The following is a 23,104-nucleotide window of genomic DNA, read 5'->3' as shown; positions in this document are numbered from 1 at the left end:
ACATACAAAATGCTTGGCATGCTATTTAATTTATTAGAAATGTATTCATGAATTGCTGTAAATAGTTATTGCATTTATTTGAATAAAAATACAAATAAAAAGTAATATCGTAATATATTATTACAATTTAAAATAGCTGTTTTCTATTTTAATGTATTTTAAAATGTAATTTACTCCTGTGATGTCAAGCTGAATTTTCAGCCTCATTACTTTTGAACGGCAGTTTATATACGAGTATGATTAAGTTGTTTTAAAGCTGAATATATTGTGTATATGAATAAGTATTGTAAGAATTATACATTAGATATATAATATTTATAATACATAAATAATTATATTACTATATATAGAATTGTAAACAATAAGCTTCATTTCACTAAATTTTACATTTACGTAACTGCTGCTAATAGTTAATAGTTCATTGACCCATTGTGCGGTGCGAGCTGGAAATCACCTGTCACCAGCCTGTCTCTGTACTATCTGAAAAGTCATAAATATGACATTAGTTGTTACCATGAGATTAGTGAAAACAATAAACATGAGGTAACATAAAAAGGCAACAGAAACCCTAGCCTGAAATAAGTTGAGGCAAATAACGGTAAGCGAACACTAATCCTCAAATATTAGCTGATTTGATCTTTAAAAAACAACATCGCTGTAACAACATACTCATGCTACATACATATGTCGGTGTGTTACATAAATATATAAAATAAATGCATTTATTGACTACTAATTACCAGAAATCGCAGTTCTGTCACTCTACTCTAACAGTTTGGAATGACCGCAAAAGCACTTCCTGGAACTATCTGAAGTCTACGTGAATCACGTGACGATCAAGCATTTAGAACTTCCGTTGTCGCAACTCTCTCTTTATATGGCTCTGGTCTTGCCCAAGGACACTTCGGCACATGGAGTCATGTGGGCCAGAAATCGATCCGCCAACCCTGCGATTAGTGGCCGACCCGCTGTACCACCTGAGCCACAGCTGTCCCCTTTAATATTTGTGTATTCTGTTATACAAAAAGGTGCTAGTTTACAAAAACTTTCAGCGACCACATCTATCAAGCTCTATAAAATCATCACACAAGACTCCGTATTAGATCCTCTGTGGTAAAGAATACACCTGCAAGACTCTGCGACTGAACTAAACTAACTTTATTGCGCAACTGCAGAAAGCTTTATGAGAAAAGGCTTGTGCTGCCATCTAGTGGCATGACGCTGCATTATCATTACACTTCTCTTCTTACACGCTTTCTTGAAGCATGGAATTCATTTTCACTGTTATGCTGAAAATAGTACACTTTTTATTTCCTCCTGACCTGATTAACCTTCCCAATTCTCCAAATTAGTAGAGTGTATTACTACTTAAGGATGAGCACAGTAAACATTTGTAATATTCAGATAGTTGAGAGGGTTCATGTGCGGTTATTTGGTTATTTGTCGAGAGATCAAAAAGGAATAAAGAATGTTTATTGAAATGGATATGTGTCAGACGCTATTAAAAATAAATAGCACAATAGCTCTTCAAATGATAAAATTACTCACATTTAAGCCAAACAAAAAGAATTCAACTGTCACTGCCTACAACACAGTATTCTTAACCAACAGAAAAGAGTTACACTGTTGTGATTTATTAGCCTCTTTGGGATGCTTTAATTTGACACGTTCAATGCTAAAACGTTTCAAAATCACTGTACGTAACTCTGCACTCCAGAGCAAAAGGGGAAAACATTGGCTTACAGTTTGTAATGCACTGAAACTTTTCTCTGTAAAAAACAATCTAGAATTACAATAGAACAATCACATAAAGTCCTCTATGCAACCTAAACATCTCCAAAATGTCAAAACAGAACGCAGGTGTCTCGGGATGCGTCTATAAAAATGTACGTTCTTTTTAACTTGACACAGTGTCTAAAAGATTTGGTGGTCCTTAAAATAAAAAAGAGAGATGTGGCACAGCAGTCCATCTAGTGCACAGATGCATGCAATAAACACATGTGAACAGTCCCTAACTTGCCCTATACTTGAAAAATCGGCCTGAACTGGCCCAAAACCCAACCGTTTGTCCTGTACAATTGGGCTCGGATCGGGGTGAAGACCGTTATTGCTTGTGGTGTAGATTAACCGAATAGTGATTTTGGTATATACAGTTGTGTCAAATGATTAACTGAATGTCTGTCCATGCGCATCCTCAGTATTCATTATTGGACCAAAAACCTCCATTCTCCTTCATTTATTGTCTTCATTCTCCACTCACTCATCTCCATTGTGAAATTGCTGATGTGAGGAGGAGGGGCAGCTGCTGGCCTGTTCCCATGACAACAGCAAGGATAAAATGTGTTGCTCTGTCAGGGCTGAGATTTTAGTAATTGCTTCACAGCAGCACTTTTTCTGTGAGTGAGAGAACTATAACCTTGAGTCGATTTATTCAGAATAAAACTGCAGTGAATTACCACGAGCCCTTGCACCCGCTTTAAGAGCACTTAAAGACACAAGAAATGTAGTGTGACCACATAGAATCCTTCAGAAGTTTATGGAAGTTGTAGGGGAGAATTCACTAAATAGTTGCAATTCATTATTGGACCAAAAACCTCCATTCGGTTAATCTACACCACAAGCAATAACGGTCTTCACCCCGATCCGAGCCCAATTGTACAGGACAAACGGTTGGGTTTTGGGCCAGTTCAGGCCGGTTTTTCAAGTATAGGGCAAGTTAGGGACTGTTCACATGTGTTTATTGCATGCATCTGTACACTAGATGGACTGCTGAGTTAAGCTGGCACTATATGCACTGGTATAGCTGGCTTATTATACATTGCACTTTTATTCACAAAACTTAACTAAATTTACCACCAATTAGCGTTGTGCTATTAACACCCATGAAAAGCAAGAGGTAAATTGAATTACTACTAATTACTTGAATTACTAGCTCTTGAATAATTCCTTTAAAAGCTTGAAGCAAGTTTTACAAGAGAAACTCTGAAGGCCTCATTGTTTTAATTTAATGATGGAAATATTTTCCCAATGAAAGTAGACACATAAATGTGCTTATTATGAAGACACCTAGAGTTTGATGGATGTGAGAGGTTACGCCTGAGTAGCGGTTGGGATTTGGGACCACCCTGTTAAAAGAGTAAAGCCTCTGAGTGCAATCATTTTCTGAATAAAGGCTTTAATTGTGATCATTCTCTCTTTGTCTTAAGCCTGATGTGCTCAAAATGGCTCTGTTCATGTTTTCACATTCAAAATTATGAATGGCATAAGAATCACATACTGTATGGGACACATTTTTAATTCAAAACATTACATTTTGCCAAATGGTGAATAGTTGCACCATTGGAAATTACTGTTGGTCGGTACAACATTTCAATCATAAAATAGTGGACAAATATTGCATGTTTAGTTATATACTGACATTTTACATGGCACAAACACTCTTGACCTGAACTGCATGCTGATGCGTGGCATTTCACGATATTCCAGTTAAGCGTCTTAAATTGAAGTCCTGCCTTCATTGTCTATCTCATAGGACATTGACGAGCGGTGCAGCAGAACGACAACCTGGACATATCTGATTTTTGGGGGGACTTGTCCCCCTCAAAGTATATTGTGGTTAGGGCCCTGTTACAGACTGAAACTAGTACTGTACCAGAAAGCGAGGGGTGCATTGATGATCACTGCCTGTCTCACATCAGATTTCCTTACTCTATTGAATAGTATCACTTAATCTATTCAACGAACACATGACTTGTATTGCAAATACTATATAGATAAATATGATTGACATTTGTACATTCATTGTAAAGCCAGAGGAAGATGGGCTCCCCTCAACATCTTAAACACTTTTTCCCTTGCCTCACCTTTCACCTTTGGCTTGCTCACCGAGGGCTTGATTTCTATAGAGCTGTACAATGAGGGCATTAAGATGACCTTCTGTAAAGCTGCTTTGAAACTATGTGTATTGTAAAAAGCACTATGCAAATAAAATGACTACTGAAATAAAATACAATTTTAATGAATTGAACTCTCTATATATGCACACTTTTGCATAATTAAAGAAATGCCCTTTATAGCAGTGTTGCAAATAAGCTAGAGAAGCTGATGATAATATTGACATTAACATTATTTTTAGTCTCCTTTCTCACTAGTGGAGCATTATCAGCTAACACCACATGATGGTGTTGTGAGCAGTTAAAATACTGTTCATATACCCACAATCTTCAGCAAGAGGTAATAACACCAACATATACAACAGCTAGTTCCGGTCCTCAAATCTGATTGGATAAGAGACGTTCCATGAGCACAGATGATGTGACAGCATCAGCACTCAGACGCTTCACTGTATGTATCACTCCGCTTGTGTTCGTGCTGTTCTAAACTAAAGTGTAAGTGTAGTTCATATGTGTTAGGAGTTACTGTCTTTATTTTTTACATTACATATGTTAGCCAGCAGGTGGTGGCAAAAGATCATTTTTGTGTGTAATATGAGCAGTTGGTGACATAAAGTGAATCTGTTAGTGTAAAAAGCTCTTCGTTCGTGGCAATGGAGGAGTCAGGAGACAACAAAGCAGGTTCAAGGTCAGTCTTTAATTTCGCCAACACACAAACACAATCAACGATCACCGCCGGAATCAAAAATAAGGGATAACAAAGGCAAGCACTATCGGGTTGTAGGTCACTCTCTCCCTCTCTCTTTGGACACTCGGCGTCCCTCCGCATCACTATAAAAAGAGACAGGTGTTAGGCTTGTCACCTAGTTCATAATTACCCTTTCTGCTCTCTCTCTCTCCCCAAGACCGACACATGACCACATCCCCACGCCACAGTTAGTCATTGTTTACATAAAACAGCGCCCCGTGATCGCTCGTATCACCACTACATTACTTAAGCTAGGACATTGTTTTAAATGCCTTTAAATAAACAATTTCAGGATTAAGGCTCATCACAGCTGAGAGACACACCAGACTGTTTGATTACAGACCTCGAGGGGCTTACCAAGTTTCCACATTGGATACACACTGTTTAAAAATGGCGGAGGACATCGCTGTTTCTATAGTGAATGACTCTTGCGCACCTACCACGAAAAAGGGAGAAAAACCCCAGCTTGGACGCTATTTTTCCACTGAGAAAGCTGACCTTCAAAATGCTGACAGCATATCTGCTTGGGAGTGGCAACAGGTGATCACACTCTCTCCCTCTCTCTCTCTCCCTAACACACACACACACACAGACACACAGACACACACACACAAAGACACATAGACACGCACACACCCATCAATCCATCCTTGTTTATCCAATGACTTGTTAGAAACAGCACAAGCCGTGATACTATTTCTGAAGTGATATTTTTGAATTATTAATGGAGGTTTGGACGCATCATTTGTTTTGAACCAGCAATGGCAGATTCTGATCCGTAACGTAATAAAGTAGTTCCATGCACAAATGCGTTTTTATGACCGTACTCAGTTTTTCCTTATTTTTAAAAAGGTACTTGTTCATTGAACTGTTGTATTTAAACAATATCACACTCGCAATCGTGCGATATGACCCTAAATCAGCACTGCTGTGATTACCTACGGCCAAAGCAGTCCTGATGTAGGGCCATATTGCACTCTTGCTCCTGTGATATTGTTTAAATATGTGAATGTTCATAGATGGAGGGAGAATTCTTTAGTGAAATTGATCTCACTTTATCATTCAATGAGTAAAAAGAGGCACTTAACCTTCAGGAAATGTTTATTGTCAAACTCAATTTTATTTGAGCTATTATATTTTTTGCCATTTTTGAATCCTTGTTCCCAAAATACTGAACATTTCTAAATAAAATGAAAACCACCGAGGGCTTGATTTCTATAGAGCTGTACAATGAGGGCATTAAGATGCATGACCTTCTGTAAAGCTGCTTTGAAACTATGTGTATTGTAAAAAGCACTATGCAAATAAAATGACTACTGAAATAAAATAAAATTCAAATGAATTGAACTCTCTATATATGCACACTTTAAATGTTTTGGTATTTAAAACTAGTAAGCAATTAATGTCAAATTTATGACAATTGTCACTTATTGAATATATATTACTTTTGGTCATTTTGTCATTGTACATAACTGTAAGTGTGAATGCCCTCTGACTTAACACTTTACTTTGTTTACATTTACCACTGACTTAACCAGTGCCTAATATACAGTATTTGCACATGATGATTTTGGGCTGTTTTTTATTTTATTTTCTAAACACTAATTAAATCTATTCCTCAGATTTCTGGAAGCAATTTAACGAAAAAAATGTTATGCTCTTGTCTGCTTCCCTGACATGACCAGCAAACTGTCGAGAGACTACTGACTGTTGATTACCGAAAGCAAAGACAGAACACTATAGTCAAAGTAAGGACTTTCTCAAAGATCTAATGGCACTGTCAACATAACACATGTATTATTTGTTGCATTATTTAATCAAATACACATATTATTAATAAACTGTCAAACAAAAGAATAATTAGAGATCGTTAAATCAATTCTTTTACCTATTACTTTGTTTGGGTGCTGGGACAATCCGGGCATTTGTTCTCTCAACAAAGCTATATGTAATTCACTAGCTTTGATATTTAAAAAATGTTTCATGATTAAAACACTAATTATTTAAAAAAAAAAATGTATATGTACTTTTACCATCATGTTCTCATTTCATTTTGACAAACTATATCATTTTAAAGTCACTTAAGCTTCGATCATTTAAATTCTGTTCTGTAATCCAATTGTTAAAGTGATACTTGTTTTTACATTCACTGCTTTTACCAGGAAACAGAGCAGGTATTAGGATGCGCTCCTTTGTGGGGCACTTTAGGGGGGTGCAACAATGATTGTTTGCTGTCAGTCAGGGCCAGTCTCTCCCTCCCTACCTTAGACACAGCTATGCAGTCAAATTCTTCTTTTAGTTTAGGATAAAATGGCTACATCAAAAATATTTTTTAAAAGTGGTTTGGTTGTATTTACTGCATCCATTATCCATCAAATTCAGTCCAGACATTTGTTGTCCACTGGTGTTGTACAGACATGTCCAATCATGCAAACGTTTATGTACTTTTTGGCAAATTCTTGTAATGAAACTTTATTATACAAAACTTCTAAACTACAATTTTTTGCCATGTATTTAGATGCTGTTTATTTCAGTGTTGCTCTGGATGAACATGCCGCTTGTGTTGTTAGCATGCTTTTAGTAATGCTGTTAGTATGTGTGTCTACAATTAGTGAAGGAAGGGGTGAACATGCAAATAAAGAGTCTTTTATATTGGAAAAGACTTTGCTATTATTTATGAAGACCTGCCCCAGGTGTTGTACAATCAGCCAATAAAACACTAAAAATAGTAAAAGTGTTCATCCAGCGAAACACTGAATAAAGTATATGTTGTAGTTTTGTCATACATGTGTCTTGAGTGTTGTACAATCTTTCAGGCAATGAAACAAAAACCGTTCAGCCAAATAAACACTGAAAATTGTACAATATTCTGTAATTCTGTCATACTTATTCAGTCAGACTTGAGTGTTTTACAATAGTTCAGCAAATGACTTCATGCATTAACAGACGATAAAACCATAATATCTATAATGTCTTAGTGTTAAGGGTCATTGTTTAAACATTGATTGTGTTTGAACTGTAAGATTAATGACCAATGTCTTTGAAGTCCATCCTGGATTAATTGCAGAAGTTCACATAGATGCAATTGTCCTTGTTAATTGGTTGATGAAGGGTTTCGTTGGCAATTAATTGATAGAATTAGTTTTGATTGAAGATCGTAGTCCATCAATAGACCGAGGTGATGCAGGCAGAGATCAGGGATGTGAAGCGCAGTTCAACCTGGCCGGTAATTTCAGTGAGGTTCGGTGTGGTCCATCCTAAATCCAAGGTTCAGACAATGGCATATGAAGTTTCCCATGTCTTTTGGTTAGAGTTGGCATCAGTTCATCATAATAGACTGAAGTGATGTTTGGCTGGCACCGGCTGCATTTAGTCATCATCATTCAGCGACACGTAGCAGTGGAGTCCAACACGAAGCATGAATGGTGCTGGATCCAGCCGGTTCTGTTGACCTCAGGATTGGAGTCCCGAGGTTGAGACAGGGAAAGAAAAAAATTATATAAGCATAGATGCCATTCAATTTATGCATCATTAGAGATCATGATCAATGTTTCCAGTTCCAGCAGACTAAACTAAAGCAGCCTAATTGTGGGTTGGAGGATAAATTAGGTGTATGCCTGGCTAAATAGATGAGTCTTTAGTCTAGACTTAAACTGAGAGAGTGTGTCTGCATCTCGAACAGTGTTTGGGAGACTATTCCATAGTTTAGGAGCCAAATATGAAAAGGATCTTCTTCCTTTTGTGGATTTTGATATTCTAGGAACTATTAACAGGCCAGAATTTTGCGATCTTAATGAACGTGTTGGAATATAGCGTGGTAGAAGATCACTTAAGTACTGCGGAGCTAGACCATTCAAAGCTTTGTATGTAGTTAACAGAATTTTAAAATTAATACGGAATTTAACAGGTAGCCAATGTAAAGATGATAAAATTGGGCTAATATGATCATATTTCTGGACATCCTCCCAGTAATGCATTACAATTACCAGCCTAGAGGTAATGAATGCATGCATCAGCAACATGTGTCGTAATTTAGCAATATTTCTGAGGTGGAAGAATGCTGTGCTACAAACATTTGTAATTTGATTTTCAAAGGACAGATTGGTATCAAATATAACACCTAAGTTTTTACTGTTGAAGATGATGTAACAGTACATCCATTGAGAGTCAAATTATATTTTAGTGGCTTATTTTTAGAGGTTTTTGGTCCAATAATTAGAACCTCTGTTTTGTCAGAATTGAGTAGAAGGAAATTTCTGGCCATCCAATCTTTTATTTCATTGATACACTCTGCTAATTTTGAGAATTGTGAAATCTCATCAGGTTTTGAAGAAATATAAAGTTGTGTATCGTCAGCATAGCAGTGGAAACCTATTCCACGATTCCTGATAATATCTCCCAGGGGAAGCATATACATGGAGAAAAGCAGAAGCCCTAAAACTGATCCCATACTTTACTTTTGTTTGGTTTGACAATTCCTCATTTACATAGACAAAGTGGTAGTGGTCTGCTAAATATGACCTAAACCATGCTAATGCAACTCCACAAATGCCAACATAATTCTCAAGCCTATTCAAGAGAATGTTGTGATCTATCGTGTCGAATGCAGCACTAAGATCTAAAAGCACTAGAAGATAAATGCAGCCGCGATCAGATGATAAGAGCAAGTCATTTGTAACTCTGATAAGTGCAGTCTCTGTACTGTGATGAGGCCTAAATCCTGACTGAAATTCTTTCTCTGTTAAAATGAACATATTTTGGAGGATACTACCTTTTCTAGTATTTTCGACATAAACAGGTGATTTGAAATCGGTCTATAATTAGCCAGTCCTCCAGGATCAAGTTGTGGCTTCTTAATAAGTGATTTGATAACTGGCATTTTAAAGTTTCTTGGGACATGTCCTAAGCATAGCGAGGAGATAATGATATTAAGAAGAGGTTCTGAAATTACAGGAGATACCTCTTTTAAGTGCATGATTGGTATTGGATCTAACAAACATGTTGTGGCTTTTGATGTTTCGATAAGTTTTGTTAGCTCTTCATTGAAGTTGCACGTGAGGAAAATTATTAGACACTGTTTTCTGGGGTACTATGACAGAGGATTGCACAATTCCAATTTTATTTCTGATTATTTTAATTTTATCTGTAAAGAAATTCATGAAGTCATGCGTCGTAATATCTGGTTCTGATGAGTCTTTATTCCTAACCAATTTAGCTACAGTACTGAATAAACATCTAGGATTGCTGTGGTTATTTTCTATGAGTTTCCTAAAATATGCTGACCTGGCAGCTTTGAGTGCGTGTTTGTAGCTACAGATACTATCCTTCCATGCACCACAAAATACTTCTAATTTTGTATTTTTCCACATGCGCTCCATTTTCCGAGCTGCTCTCTTGAGAGCATGAGTGTGATCATTGTACCATGGTGCAGGGCTTATTTCTTTAAACGAAGTGGGGCGACAATATCAAGAGTGCTAGAGATGTTATTTCATCAAGTTCTTCTAAGCTTTGGGGTTTACTGAGTGTATGAGATAGATCTGGAAGATTACTAGTTCATTATACCTGAATGATAGCATGTTGTCAATTGAGAAAAATTTGCCGATTGCAACAAACAAGAGTTGAGGTAATGATCAGAGACGTTATTGCTCTGCGGCAGGATCTCTATATTATCAACTTCAACTCCATATGAAATAATTAAATCTAGCATATGGTTATGGCGATGAGTTGGTCCGGTTACATTTTGTCTGACTACAAGAGAGTTGAGAATATCGATAAATGCAAATCCCAATGTATAATTTTCATAATTTGTGAATGTTGAAGTCACCAACAGTTAAGTTCTACAGCAACTGTAAAAAAGTTACAAAAAGAACTGATAAAAAAATGTGCACATTCACCAAGGAAATCAGAATAAGGCCCGGGTGATATATATACTGTAGCAAGGGTAAAAGATGACAGAGGTTTTTTATTTAAATCTGACGGTGTCACATTAAGCATTATTAGTTCAAAAGACTTTTTACAAACACCAAAAAGCTCATTGTACATTGTAGCAACACAATATATTCACCCGGTTTAAGCCAGGTTTCAGTCAAACAGAGCGCATCCAAACTATGATCTGTAATAATTTAATTTACAATTAGTGCTTTGGTAGAAAGAGATCTAAAGTTTAGTAGCCCTATCTTTATATGATGTTTACTGTATCTTTAATTTGTTTGTTTTGTTCAAGTTTGACATTCAGTCAAATTTTTTCTAAATTATTTAGTGAGGGTTTTTTTGTTTGGTAGTTCGGGGAACAGACACTGTCTCTATGAGATATCTAGGTGATACAGTCTCTATGTGTTGTAGTTTATGTGACCTGTGTGACATCAAGGCAGTTAGCAGATGTTTGGATTAACCAGTTTCTCTGCTTCCTGACCTGACCTGAGCTCAAATATTATCATTATTAAGACTATGAGACAAATTACTAGAGAGGAGAGCGGCACCTTCCCTGGAGAGATGTCTGTCTCTTTTTAGCAGGTCAGGTCTACCACAAAAACTCTTCTAATTGTCTATTAGAATCCTATTTTATTCTTCAGACACCACTCAGACACTCAGCGATGCTAATCTACTATAAAACTTGTCGCAACGATGAGCAGGGAGGTGGCCAGAGGATATTACAGTGTCTGACATCGTTTTTGCAAATTCACACACCTCTAACATTATCTAAAGTGATTTCTGATTGGTGAAGCTGGACATCATTAGTGCCAATATGAATAACATGTTTAGAAAATAAATGTTTAGCTTTAGCCACCACTAAATTTTATTTGATGTCAGATGCTCTGGCACCTAAAATGCATTTAACAATAGTGGCTGGAGTCTTTATTTCCATGTTCCTTACAATAGAATCACCAATAACAAGGGCTCTTTCAACATGATTCTCAGTGGGTGTATCACTGAGTGGAGAGAATCGATTGGAAACCCTAACAGGAATGGAAGAGTGGTGTCGCTTTGCTGAGCAATTATGCTGCAGAGACGTCACCCAAACGCCCTGCTATGTTGGCTCTATAGCGGAACCAAATTGTGTGTTGCTCTCTGTACTGCCTGCAGCCGAAACAGTTTCTACTGGCTTCTCTTTCTCACTGACCTCCACTAGTGTTCAGATGCATATCTCTAGTTCATTAACATTCTCCGTCAGCCTGACTAATTCCTTATATTAATCACATGTGAATCCCTCACTGCTGACAGAAGAGGCTATTGTAAACATGTGACATAACATGAGTGGATGCCATGACTTACCGCAGTTGTTTGTTGTTAGTTGTTCATGAGTGGTTAGGGTCTGAGATTGATGTAAATCCCTCAAGCAATTGTTTGTTCTTGTTGGTTGTTCTTGATTAGCAGTGCTTCGATGCAGTAATCCGTGTAACACAGAGGAGAAAATGGGTGCACGCTGTAAAATGCACGCAGTTTAATCGTGATAAAAATAGAAAGCGATTGCATGTGGAAAATGCAAGCAGTTGACTCGCGATAAGAGCATAATATGGGGGAAAACCTAATGTGTGCTGTAAAATGGCAGATGTTAGGATTAAAGGCTGAAAACAGATATATAAGCGATGCTAAAAAAAGATAGTCTACAAACACTAAAAATAGAAGCATTCAGCCCTCTAAATATTGAAAATTGAACAATAGGTTGTAATTCTATCATATTTGTGTGTCGAGTGTTGTGCAATTGTTTTGGAAAGAAACACTCAACATCTTACAACTGTTCAGCCAAAAAAAACAAAAAATGGTACAACAATTCAGTCAACGAAACACTGAAAATAGTTCAATATGTTGTAATTCTGTCATACCTGTGTCAAGTGTTGTACAATCTTTCGGTCAATGAAACACTAAATACAGTTCAATCGTTCAGCCAACAAAACACTGACAATAGTACAACTGTTCAGCCAACAAAACACTGACAATAGTACAACTGTTCAGCCAACAAAACACTGACAATAGTACAACTGTTCAGCCAACAAAACACTGACAATAGTACAACTGTTCAGCCAACAAAACACTGACAATAGTACAACTGTTCAGCCAACAAAACACTGTCAATAGTACAACTGTTCAGCCAACAAAACACTGACAATAGTACAACTGTTCAGCCAACAAAACACTGACAATAGTACAACTGTTCAGCCAACAAAACACTGACAATAGTACAACTGTTCAGCCAACAAAACACTGACAATAGTACAACTGTTCAGCCAACAAAACACTGTCAATAGTACAACTGTTCAGCCAACAAAACACTGACAATAGTACAACTGTTCAGCCAACAAAACACTGTCAATAGTACAACTGTTCAGCCAACAAAACACTGACAATAGTACAACTGTTCAGCCAACAAAACACTGACAATAGTACAACTGTTCAGCCAACGAAACACTGACAATAGTACAACTGTTCAGCCAACGAAACACTGACAATAGTACAACTGTTCAGCCAACGAAACACTGACAGTAGTACAACTGTTCAGCCAACGAAACACTGACAGTAGTACAACTGTTCAGCCAACGAAACACTGACAGTAGTACAACTGTTCAGCCAACGAAACACTGACAATAGTACAACTGTTCAGCCAACGAAACACTGACAATAGTACAACTGTTCAGCCAACGAAACACTGACAGTAGTACAACTGTTCAGCCAACGAAACACTGACAATAGTACAACTGTTCAGCCAACGAAACACTGACAATAGTACAACTGTTCAGCCAACAAAACACTGACAATAGCACAACTGTTCAGCCAACGAAACACTGACAATAGTACAACTGTTCAGCCAACGAAACACTGAAAATAGCACAACTGTTCAGCCAACAAAACACTGAAAATAGTAAAACTGTTCAGCCAACGAAACACTGACAATAATAGAACTGTTCAGCCAACGAAACACTGACAATAGTACAACTGTTCAGCCAACAAAACACTGACAATAGTACAACTGTTCAGCCAACGAAACACTGACAATAGTACAACTGTTCAGACAACGAAACACTGACAATAGTAGAACTGTTCAGCCAACGAAACACTGACAATGGTAGAACTGTTCAGCCAACGAAACACTGACAATGGTACAACTGTTCAGCCAACAAAACACTGACAATAGTATAACTGTTCAGCCAACAAAACATTGACAATAGTATAACTGTTCAGCCAACAAAACACTGACAATAGTACAACTGTTCAGCCAACGAAACACTGACAATAGTAGAACTGTTCAGCCAACGAAACACTGACAATGGTAGAACTGTTCAGCCAACGAAACACTGACAATGGTACAACTGTTCAGCCAACAAAACACTGACAATAGTACAACTGTTCGGCCAACGAAACACTGACAATAGTACAACTGTTCAGCCAACTAAACACTGACAATAGTACAACTGTTCAGCCAACGAAACACTGACAATAGTACAACTGTTCAGCCAACGAAACACTGTCAATAGTAGAACTGTTCAGCCAATGAAACATTTAATATTGAACATTAGGTTGTAAATCTGTCTTTCCTGTGTGTCGAGTGTTATACAATAGTTCAGCCACTGAAACACTAAAAACAGAACAATCGTTCATCAAACGAAACACTAAATATTGTATGTGGCAGGGTGGAGGGCAGGAACCCGGGAAGGAGGATGGATGCGCCATAGTGGAGTTCTCGCAGCTGCTTCCAGGGTTTCGGCACCAGTGTAAAGGGATTAATGGAAAGGAGGAGGCGAGAACAGGCTTGACAATATAAATAATAGTTGAATATAAAACTGAACCAAAAACACAAACACAAACACAAACAAAGACAAAGATCCCCCATTTAGCCTGAACAGACTGTAGGGGCAAGTGCTGTTAGCGAGCACCTCTGAAGGCCGGAACGGTACACGAGGGGGTGGGTGGCCAGCACCACGCCCGACCGCCTTTGTCTCCCCAGTGGCGATGTTTTACACACCGCACCAGGTACTCATTTTAGGCTGAGTAGACCTAGGGGAGGCCCGGGACCGGTTCAGATAATCGTCACTGGTGTTAGCCATGAGCGGGAATCGAACTCTGGCCGCCAGGTTCATAGCGCAGCACGCTAACTGCTACACTACCGCTCCACCCTGCCACATTGTAATTCTATCATAATTGTGTCAAGTGTTGTACAATCATTAAGCCTATGAAACACTAAAAACAGGACAATCGTTCAACCAAAAAGACTGAAGCTTTATTAGTTATTAGTCACAAATACAGTACGGTCCAAAAAATGTACGCCATTTTTCCTTTTAGAGGCCATGTGTGTACAGGACCCGTCAGCAAATACAGATAAATCAGCTCTGGTAATTTCCCAGAATGAAAAGTTGTAATATTCCCAGAAACATTCCTTTTTGATGGTATGTATAAACAAAGCCATAGGATTAACCATTTGAGTGTGAGAGGTAAGGACATGCTGACAAAAGCAAGCTGCTTTTAGCCAGTCTCAAGGTTCTGAGAGAGATGACGCAATTACTCCACACATTTATCGCCAGTGACTCTGGAGCCTGAACAAATTGTTGTCAAATTGGATAGATCGTAAAAACTGAAGCATTTCTCTTCACCTGAGTGGATGAAGAAATTTGTCAACAGCTTACAGGAACATTAAATGGTTCAGTTATTAATGATAAAATAACCAGCCTTCTTCTGGAAAAAGGTGTACAAAGGACCAAAAGCCTTTCCGGAAAATCACAAGAGTTTAACTGCATTTTGATGTTAATGTGTGAATGTTAGCAAAACTAATAAAATGGAAAGCCATAGCGAGTGTGAATAGCAGATGTGGTACATATACCAGAAGGGCATTATGGCAATTTGACTGCAATTTAACCAGTTTCATGTGTGAGCAACAAAATTACACTAAGTTTTAATACTGTCATGAGGCGGCTTTCATTTGTGTCGTCTACTCTGATTACAGTTCATATTTTGCATTAGAAGTCAGTGCTTCCAGACAGAGCAGACGAACATCAACTGTGTCAACAGTCACAGCTCGATGGTGTGCGATTATTATAATAACATATTATGCGGTCGAGGGAAGCCTCATGATCATGTCAAATTTTGTTTCAGTATGTTGTGGAGGTTGTAATGGACGTTCACTTATTGGTTTGCACATGGGGTCAAACACAACATCAATTTAAATGTGCATGTTTCTTATAGTGTCATAATAAATCATATTCATCTCTTCTGTTTTCACACTGTTATATCCATTATAGTAACTCATCAGGTTGTTGTATTTTGTGTACAAGAGTTACTACAAATATCAAAGATTTACAGTATATAGTGCTGAAACATTATATAGAGTTTCTGAGGACTCTTGTGTACCCATTAGCAGCTCTTTGTGTAGTATTGTGCTTGTGATGTTGTTGTACCTGTGAGCGGCTGATGCTCTGTCCGGAGGGTGTTTGGATGTTGATCAGGGACGTCTGAAGCGTCTCAGAACTCAACGCCTTTTGTCCGTTAATGTGTGCCGTCACCATGGAAACAGGAGTCTTTGCCGGCACCACAGAGTTGGCGATGCTCTGGCTGGGCTGCTTGATGAGGGCGAGGGGTTTGGTGGCCGTCCCCACAGGACAACTTCTAACGGCGAGCTTCTGTCACACAAAACACACACCAACCAGCATGTTATTAACCCTGAAACTGCTGATAACATAAAGGGCTTTGATCGGATTTAAATCTTGTTTCGATTATTCATATGTTCACTTGTGTCTTAAGAGTAGTGTTTATAAAGTGTTTCCTTTCAAACGACACGTTTCCAGTCGCTAATTATTGCCATTCATCAAAGTATTTGCCCACTTTACTACATGAGAAAGAGATGAAATATACAGTATATAAAGTGCTGAAATTCCAGCATGGTTTTTTATAGTTTGTGTTTATTTGACATGATTCTCCCATCCATTGTAAAACCGACCCCACCTTTGCTTTCCTTTCGCCGTAACCTCCGTTCCCTCTCACCCTCTCGCCTTTCCACTGATGTCTCTGCCTCTCTTCCCACAATAAATGTATTTTCCATGCTTGATGTAAACACTGCCACAGACACACTTAGCTCTACTTTAACAACCTGTCTAGACAACATCTGTCCTCTCTCCTCTAGACCAGCACGGACTACACCACCCAGCCCCTGGCTGTCTGACGCCCTTCGTGAACATCGGACTGATCTCAGGGCAGCTGAGAGGAGATGGAGGAAATCTAAAGATCCAGCTGATCTAGGTAAATATCAGCTTCTGCTTGCAACTTTTTCAATTAACGTTAAAACTGCAAAAACTTCATATTACCAGACCAAGATCAACAGCACCACAAGACACTCGTAGCTTGTTTAGAACATTTAACACACTTCTCTGCCCTCCCCCTCCACCACCTGACACATCACTGACAGCAGATATATTCGCCACATTTTTTACTGATAAGGTTACAGCCATCAGCAATACATTCACAGCACCACACCCTGTCAAACACCTGGCTCCTGTATGCAACCCTTCTTTCCCTATGTTCTCTCCTTTAACTGACACTGAGGTCTCTAAACTCCTCCTCTCCAACCACCCCACAACCTGTTCCCTTGACCCCATTCCATCACACCTTCTCCAGGCCATCTCTCCGTCCATCCTACCGGCACTTACACACATAATTAACACATCCCTTCTCTCAGGCACTTTTCCCACTACATTTAAGCAGGCTCGAGTAACCCCACTGCTGAAAAAAACCTGCACTTAACCCCACACAGATAGAACACTACAGACCAGTCTCTCTCATCCCATTCATGGCAAAAACACTTGAAAGGGCAGTTTTCAATCAGATCTCCGCCTATCTCTCACAGAACAAGCTGCTGGATGACAATCAGTCGGGCTTCAAAAGTGGACACTCCACTGAGACTGCCCTGCTGTCTGTCATCGAGTCGCTGAGACAGGCGAAAGCTGAATCCAGATCATCCGTTCTGATTCTGCTGGACCTTTCTGCAGCCTTTGACACAGTCAACCATCAGATCCTACTCTCCACCCTCTCTAAACTGGGTATCACTGGAACTGTGCTTGACTGGTTCAACTCTTATCTCTCAGAAAGGTCCTTTGAGGTAGCATGGAGAGGGGAAGTATCCAAGCCACACCAGTTACTTACTGGGGTACCTCAGGGATCAGTGCTTGGGCCACTTCTCTTCTCCATATACACAACATCACTGGGACCCATCATTCAGTCACATGGTTTCTCTTACCACTGCTACGCTGATGACACGCAACTCTACTTGTCTTTCCAGCCCAACGACACCACAGTGACCGCTCGAATTGCTGCCTGTCTGGCAGACATCTCAGCCTGGATGAAAGAACACCACCTTCAACTCAACCCTGCCAAGACCGAACTCCTTGTCTTTCCAGCCAACCCGGCTGTTGAACACAACATCACCGTGTAGCTGGGTCCAACTACAGTTGCGCCTTCCAAAACGGTCAGAAATCTAGGGGTAACCATTGATGATGGGCTAAATTTCACAGACCACATTTCAAAAACTGCAAGATCATGTAGATTTACACTCTACAATATCAGGAAGATAAGACCCTTCCTCTCTGTACATGCCACACAACTGCTCGTTCAGTCCCTTGTCATAACTAGACTGGACTACTGTAACGCTCTCATTGCAGGCCTTCCTGCATGTGCTATTAGACCCCTGCAAATGATCCAGAATGCAGCAGCACGTCTGGTCTTTAATGAGCCTAAGAGAGCACATGTTACACCACTCTTTGTCTCTCTCCACTGGCTGCCGGTTCATACACGTATTCAATTCAAGGCCCTGATGCTGGCATATAAAACAGTCACTGGGTCTGCTCCAGCATACCTAAAAACATTTATGCAGAGCTACGTTCCCACCAGAAGCCTGCGGTCGGCTAAGGAACGTCGCCTTGTCGTACCAAAACAAAGAGGCACCAAAACACTTTCCCGGACTTTCAGTTTCATCATACCACGGTGGTGGAATGACCTTCCCAACTCAATCCGGAAGCTAACTCACTCTCTATCTTCAAAAAACGGCTAAAACCCATCTTTTCCAAAAGCACTTAACCGGTCACTAAAAAAAAAAAAAAAAAAAAAAAAATTATTTACATTTCTTGTTGCACTTAAATCTGTTTGGTGTACTATTCTGATGATAGTGAAACTTTGTAATATGGCACTTTTTGTACCACTGTCTCCCTAAGATGATTCGCTGATGTTCTTCCTCTCTTGTAAGTCGCTTTGGATAAAAGCGTCTGCCAAATGAATAAATGTAAAATGTAAATGTATTTGCTGTTCAAAGTCTCCCCCACATTTCCTCTCAATGACCATGGGAAATAATACAGAACATGATCAAACTACATTTAAAAGCAGAATAGTAGAGACATTCAGTTTCATGTCTTGCAGGAATAGTTCACCCAGAAAGGAAAATCCTGTCATCATTTACTCACCCTCACAATGTTTCAAAGCTGTATGACTTTCTGACCCTTGTCATTGGATACTTTCGGGATGCTTTCTGGTGCATTTTTTGTTGTTGTAATTTTGGAGTTTGACAGCCCCAGTCCTCTTTTACCTTCAGTAGTCTGGATCTTTTTAAAAAATCCAGCTTTTATAATCGACGGAAAAAACAAAGCCAAATGGGTTTATAAGGACATGAGGGGAGTAACTGAGAATTTTCTTTTAAGCAAAGCATTTAGTAGAAGTCAAGACTCTAGTACAATATGAAGTCTGAATGTGCTTTTATGGATCCACACACAGTATCCAGAGCCAAGCCCTTCCCCGCTCAGACCAGCACAGTTCACACTGTAACCGCTCTGAATATTTAATAGTCCATTCCACTGGCGGGCCACTGTCATTTCACAACAGCTTTGATAGTTTTCTGAGGACTGTGAGGACTCGGGGGAGGGACATAGAGAGAGACAGGTCTTTCATATTCAAAGACTGTCTCTCTGTAAAGAAGCATTTTCAATATGTCCTTCATATCTGAGTGTTAACAGTCAATAAAACTTGCTGTGCAAATGTGTGAAGTTTATAATGCTCTTTCAGTCCAATACACATTTATGAGGACTCTGAGGAATCATCTCTTTGTAGTCAAATCACATTTCCAATTTCTGCTTCTGCTGTGTGATCTGTGCTGCCATGTCTTTGTGGTGCTCTGACTACAGACAAGAGATGTGCAAATGACTAGTTCACCCAAAAATTAGCATTTCAAGTAAAGGATTTTCATTTTTGGGTAAACCATTCCTCTTTAAATGTCCTGTATAATAACATTGGTTTAGATGTGTTTTTTTAATGCCTTGATACAGTGGATATAAAAAGTCTAAACACCTTTGTTAAATCAGCAGGTTTTTGTGATGTAAAATGTAACAAAGATAAATCATATCAGAATTTTTGCACCCTTAATGTAAACATTACAACCTATGCAATGCCACTGAAAACCAAAGTGACATATTTCAGAGAGAGAAAATAAACACTTAAAATGTTTTAATTATTTAAGAATCCTATGTTCTATATGATTCAGGTCTGGGCTCTGGCTGGGCCATTCTTTTGTTGATTTGGATGTGTGCTTTGGATCATTGTCATGCTGAAAGGTGAAAGATCTCTTCATTTTCAGCTTTCTAGGAGACGCCAGAATGTTCTGTTCCAAAATTGACTGGTACTTGGAGCCATTCATGATTCCCTCCACCTTCACTAAAGTCCCAGTTCCAGCTGAAAAAAAGCAGGCCCAAAATTTGATGCTGCCACCACCATGCTTCACCGTGGGTAAGGTGTTCTTTTGCTGATGTGCAGTTCAATCTTGGCCTCATCAGACCATAACACATTTTTCCACATGGTTTTGGGAGACCGGATGTAGGTTTAGCAAGGCTTGGATGTTTTGGTTTTTTTTCTCAAAAAAAGGACTTGGTCTTGCCACCCTGCCCCATAGCCCAGACAGATGAAGAATGCGGTATATAGTTATGTAGAGAGCAACCGGTATTTGCCAGAAAGAGATCCTTTAATGTTGCTGTAGGCCTCTTGACAGCCTCCCTGACCAGTTTTCTCTTTGTCCTCTCATAAATTTTGGAGGGATGTCCTGTTCTTCATAATGTCACTGTTGTGCCATACTTTCTCCACTTTCTGACAACTGTATTCACTGTGTCCATGGTATATAATGCCCTCACCTGAGCGATACCTTTCGACAATGAGATCCTGTTGATGCTTTGTATGCTCTTTGTGGCCCATGACACTTGTAGTAACATGCAACCAAGAAGATGTCCGAAAAATCCAACAAGAACAGCTGAGGTTTATTTGGAGTCAATCAGAGTCACTTCAGGTGAAGACAGGTGTGTACTATTTCACATCAGCTTGATGATTGGTTGATTCTGAACACAGCCACAAACCCAATTATAAAAGAGTGTGCACACTTATGCAGTTAAGTTATAGTTCATTCTTACTCTGAAAGCGTGTGTAGACTTTTAATAACCACTGTATGTGCACTATTTGACCCTTCGAGCGACGTAAACATAATATGAAGTGATGTTGCATTCCAAAATGTGTCAGAAATGTATCTTCCTGAGCAAGTTAGTTACAGGCAGTGTTGGGTAAGCTACTCAAAAAGTAATTCACACAAATTACCAATTACATAACTGAAATTGTAATACATTTCTGACTTTGTTGATTATTTCATTTGAAAAAGTAATCACATTACAAATTTCCTTTAAGTTCTTATCAAAAAGCTACACTTTGATGCTGCGCTGATTTAGCACTTTGGGAACAATTTTAGGTGTGACCAGCTGTGAATATGTGTGCAACACATCAATGAAATTTACTAGAATTTATAGCCTCTGCTGGTGACATCATTGGATGCACCTGTAGCAGGGCTATAAATAGATGCATCACAGGTGCATCGTCAGATCTTTTGTCTTCAGACCACTCTGTGTGTGTTGTGCTTCTCAAGCTGTAAGAACTTTCTTTCCTCTGTTAGGAGTTAGAATTGTTAGGCACTGTGCAGAAACCTTTCTCTTTTCTTTAAAAATAAAAGAATAAAAAGAACGACTGATAAACAAAGCAAGCGGTGTGTGTTCCCATGTTTATGCTCTATGGCTGAAACGTTACACACCAGTTTTGTTTTGTGTGTTTGGGGGAAGAGCATGCTGCTCTTGCGTTGAAGCGGGGCAGGTGCCAGCATTGCGATTTGTTTAGCGTCAAAATGCTTCGCACTCGTCTCGCTTACTTCCAAGAGCCAATGCCCACTCTTTCATCATGGGGATCTCGCATAGATCTGGCTGAGGAGCGAGAGACGGGCCCATCCCTATCGCTCGCTCTCTCCCCAGATCCAGCTAATCCTTCTCGTAAGCCTGAAGGGCGCTTCGACGCCTCTTCGGTTCACGAGGGGGACGCTGAACCTCTGAACATTCCACGCACAATAATAAAGTGGCTGAGGAATTACTCGAGGTGGTTACTCGGGCTGTGGCAAGACTAAAGTTAGACTGGCCACACGAACAAGAGACCCCCAAACGCTCAAAACTAGAAGACAGATTTCTGTCTAGTGGACAAAAAAAAGGGAACATTATACCAGTCACTTCCTTTCTTTGATGACCTCCATGACGAGCTCTCTCGTTCATTGAGGAAACCTTATACTTCCAGTGTCTTTGTGCCCTCAACGTCGACATATTCGACTATCGTGGGTGCTGAGGCACGGGGGTATTCAGTGATGCAGCCGGTAGAGGAGATACTTGCGGGTTATCTCTAGCCTGACTTGGCATCATCACTAAAGGGACCCACTCTCCCAACAAAGCTGTGCAGGACCACCTCCACGCTTGTGGGGAAGGCTTATCAGGCCGCAGGTTAGCCTGGTGCTGCCCTGCATACTATGGCAGTGTTACAGGCATACCAGGCTGATCTGTTGAAGGACCTGAGTGCGGGCACCACGGTCGATGAAGAGGCTTTCTTTGAGCTTCGTCAAGCCACGGATCTGTCTCTCCACGCAACCAAACAGACTCACACCATTGGCCAGTCTATGTCTGCTTCGGTCAGCATGGAGAGACACTTATGGCTCAACCTGTCGGGCATCAGAGATAAGGACCAATTTTTCTAGACGGGAGGCACAAAAACATAGTGAGGTGAATCGTGCTCCCCCTCGTCGTCCAGCTCAAGGGGAATGAAAGGGTCACCAGCTCAATTGTCACATTAACTTTCTTGAGTTGATGGCTGAATTTCTGGCCCTGAAATACTTCCTCCAGAGGCTGCAATGTCTTGGTGCAGGTGGACAACACAGCGGTAGTCTCTTACATAAACCATCAAGGAGGTCTACATTTACGCCAGCTGAACAGACTGGCACGACAGATACTCCTTTGGGCCCAGGGCAAGCACCTGTCAACCAGAGCAGTTTATATCCCTGGATGGCTGAATGTGGGAGCAGATTTACTGTCCAGACAGAAAATACCGACGGGGGAGTGGAAACTCCACCCCGAGGTAGTAGAACAAATTTGGTTGAGATTTT

General features: G+C 39.7%; 1 protein-coding gene across 1 annotated transcript in view; it reads right to left on the bottom strand.

Moving 5' to 3' along the window:
- LOC127638678 (PHD finger protein 21B-like) overlaps positions 1–23,104 on the bottom strand; it is a 95,256-nt gene that overhangs the window by 31,340 nt on the left and 40,812 nt on the right. Inside the window, exon 2 of the mRNA XM_052120305.1 lies at positions 16,026–16,247. Coding sequence (XP_051976265.1) covers positions 16,026–16,247 — 222 coding nt within the window. The remainder of the gene's footprint in view (positions 1–16,025; positions 16,248–23,104) is intronic.

This window comes from Xyrauchen texanus, chromosome 47 (assembly GCF_025860055.1).
Source record: "Xyrauchen texanus isolate HMW12.3.18 chromosome 47, RBS_HiC_50CHRs, whole genome shotgun sequence".
Lineage (NCBI taxonomy): Eukaryota > Metazoa > Chordata > Actinopteri > Cypriniformes > Catostomidae > Xyrauchen > Xyrauchen texanus.
The sequence above is the reverse complement of the archived record's forward strand: the minus strand, read 5'-3'. Positions and strand labels throughout refer to the sequence as shown.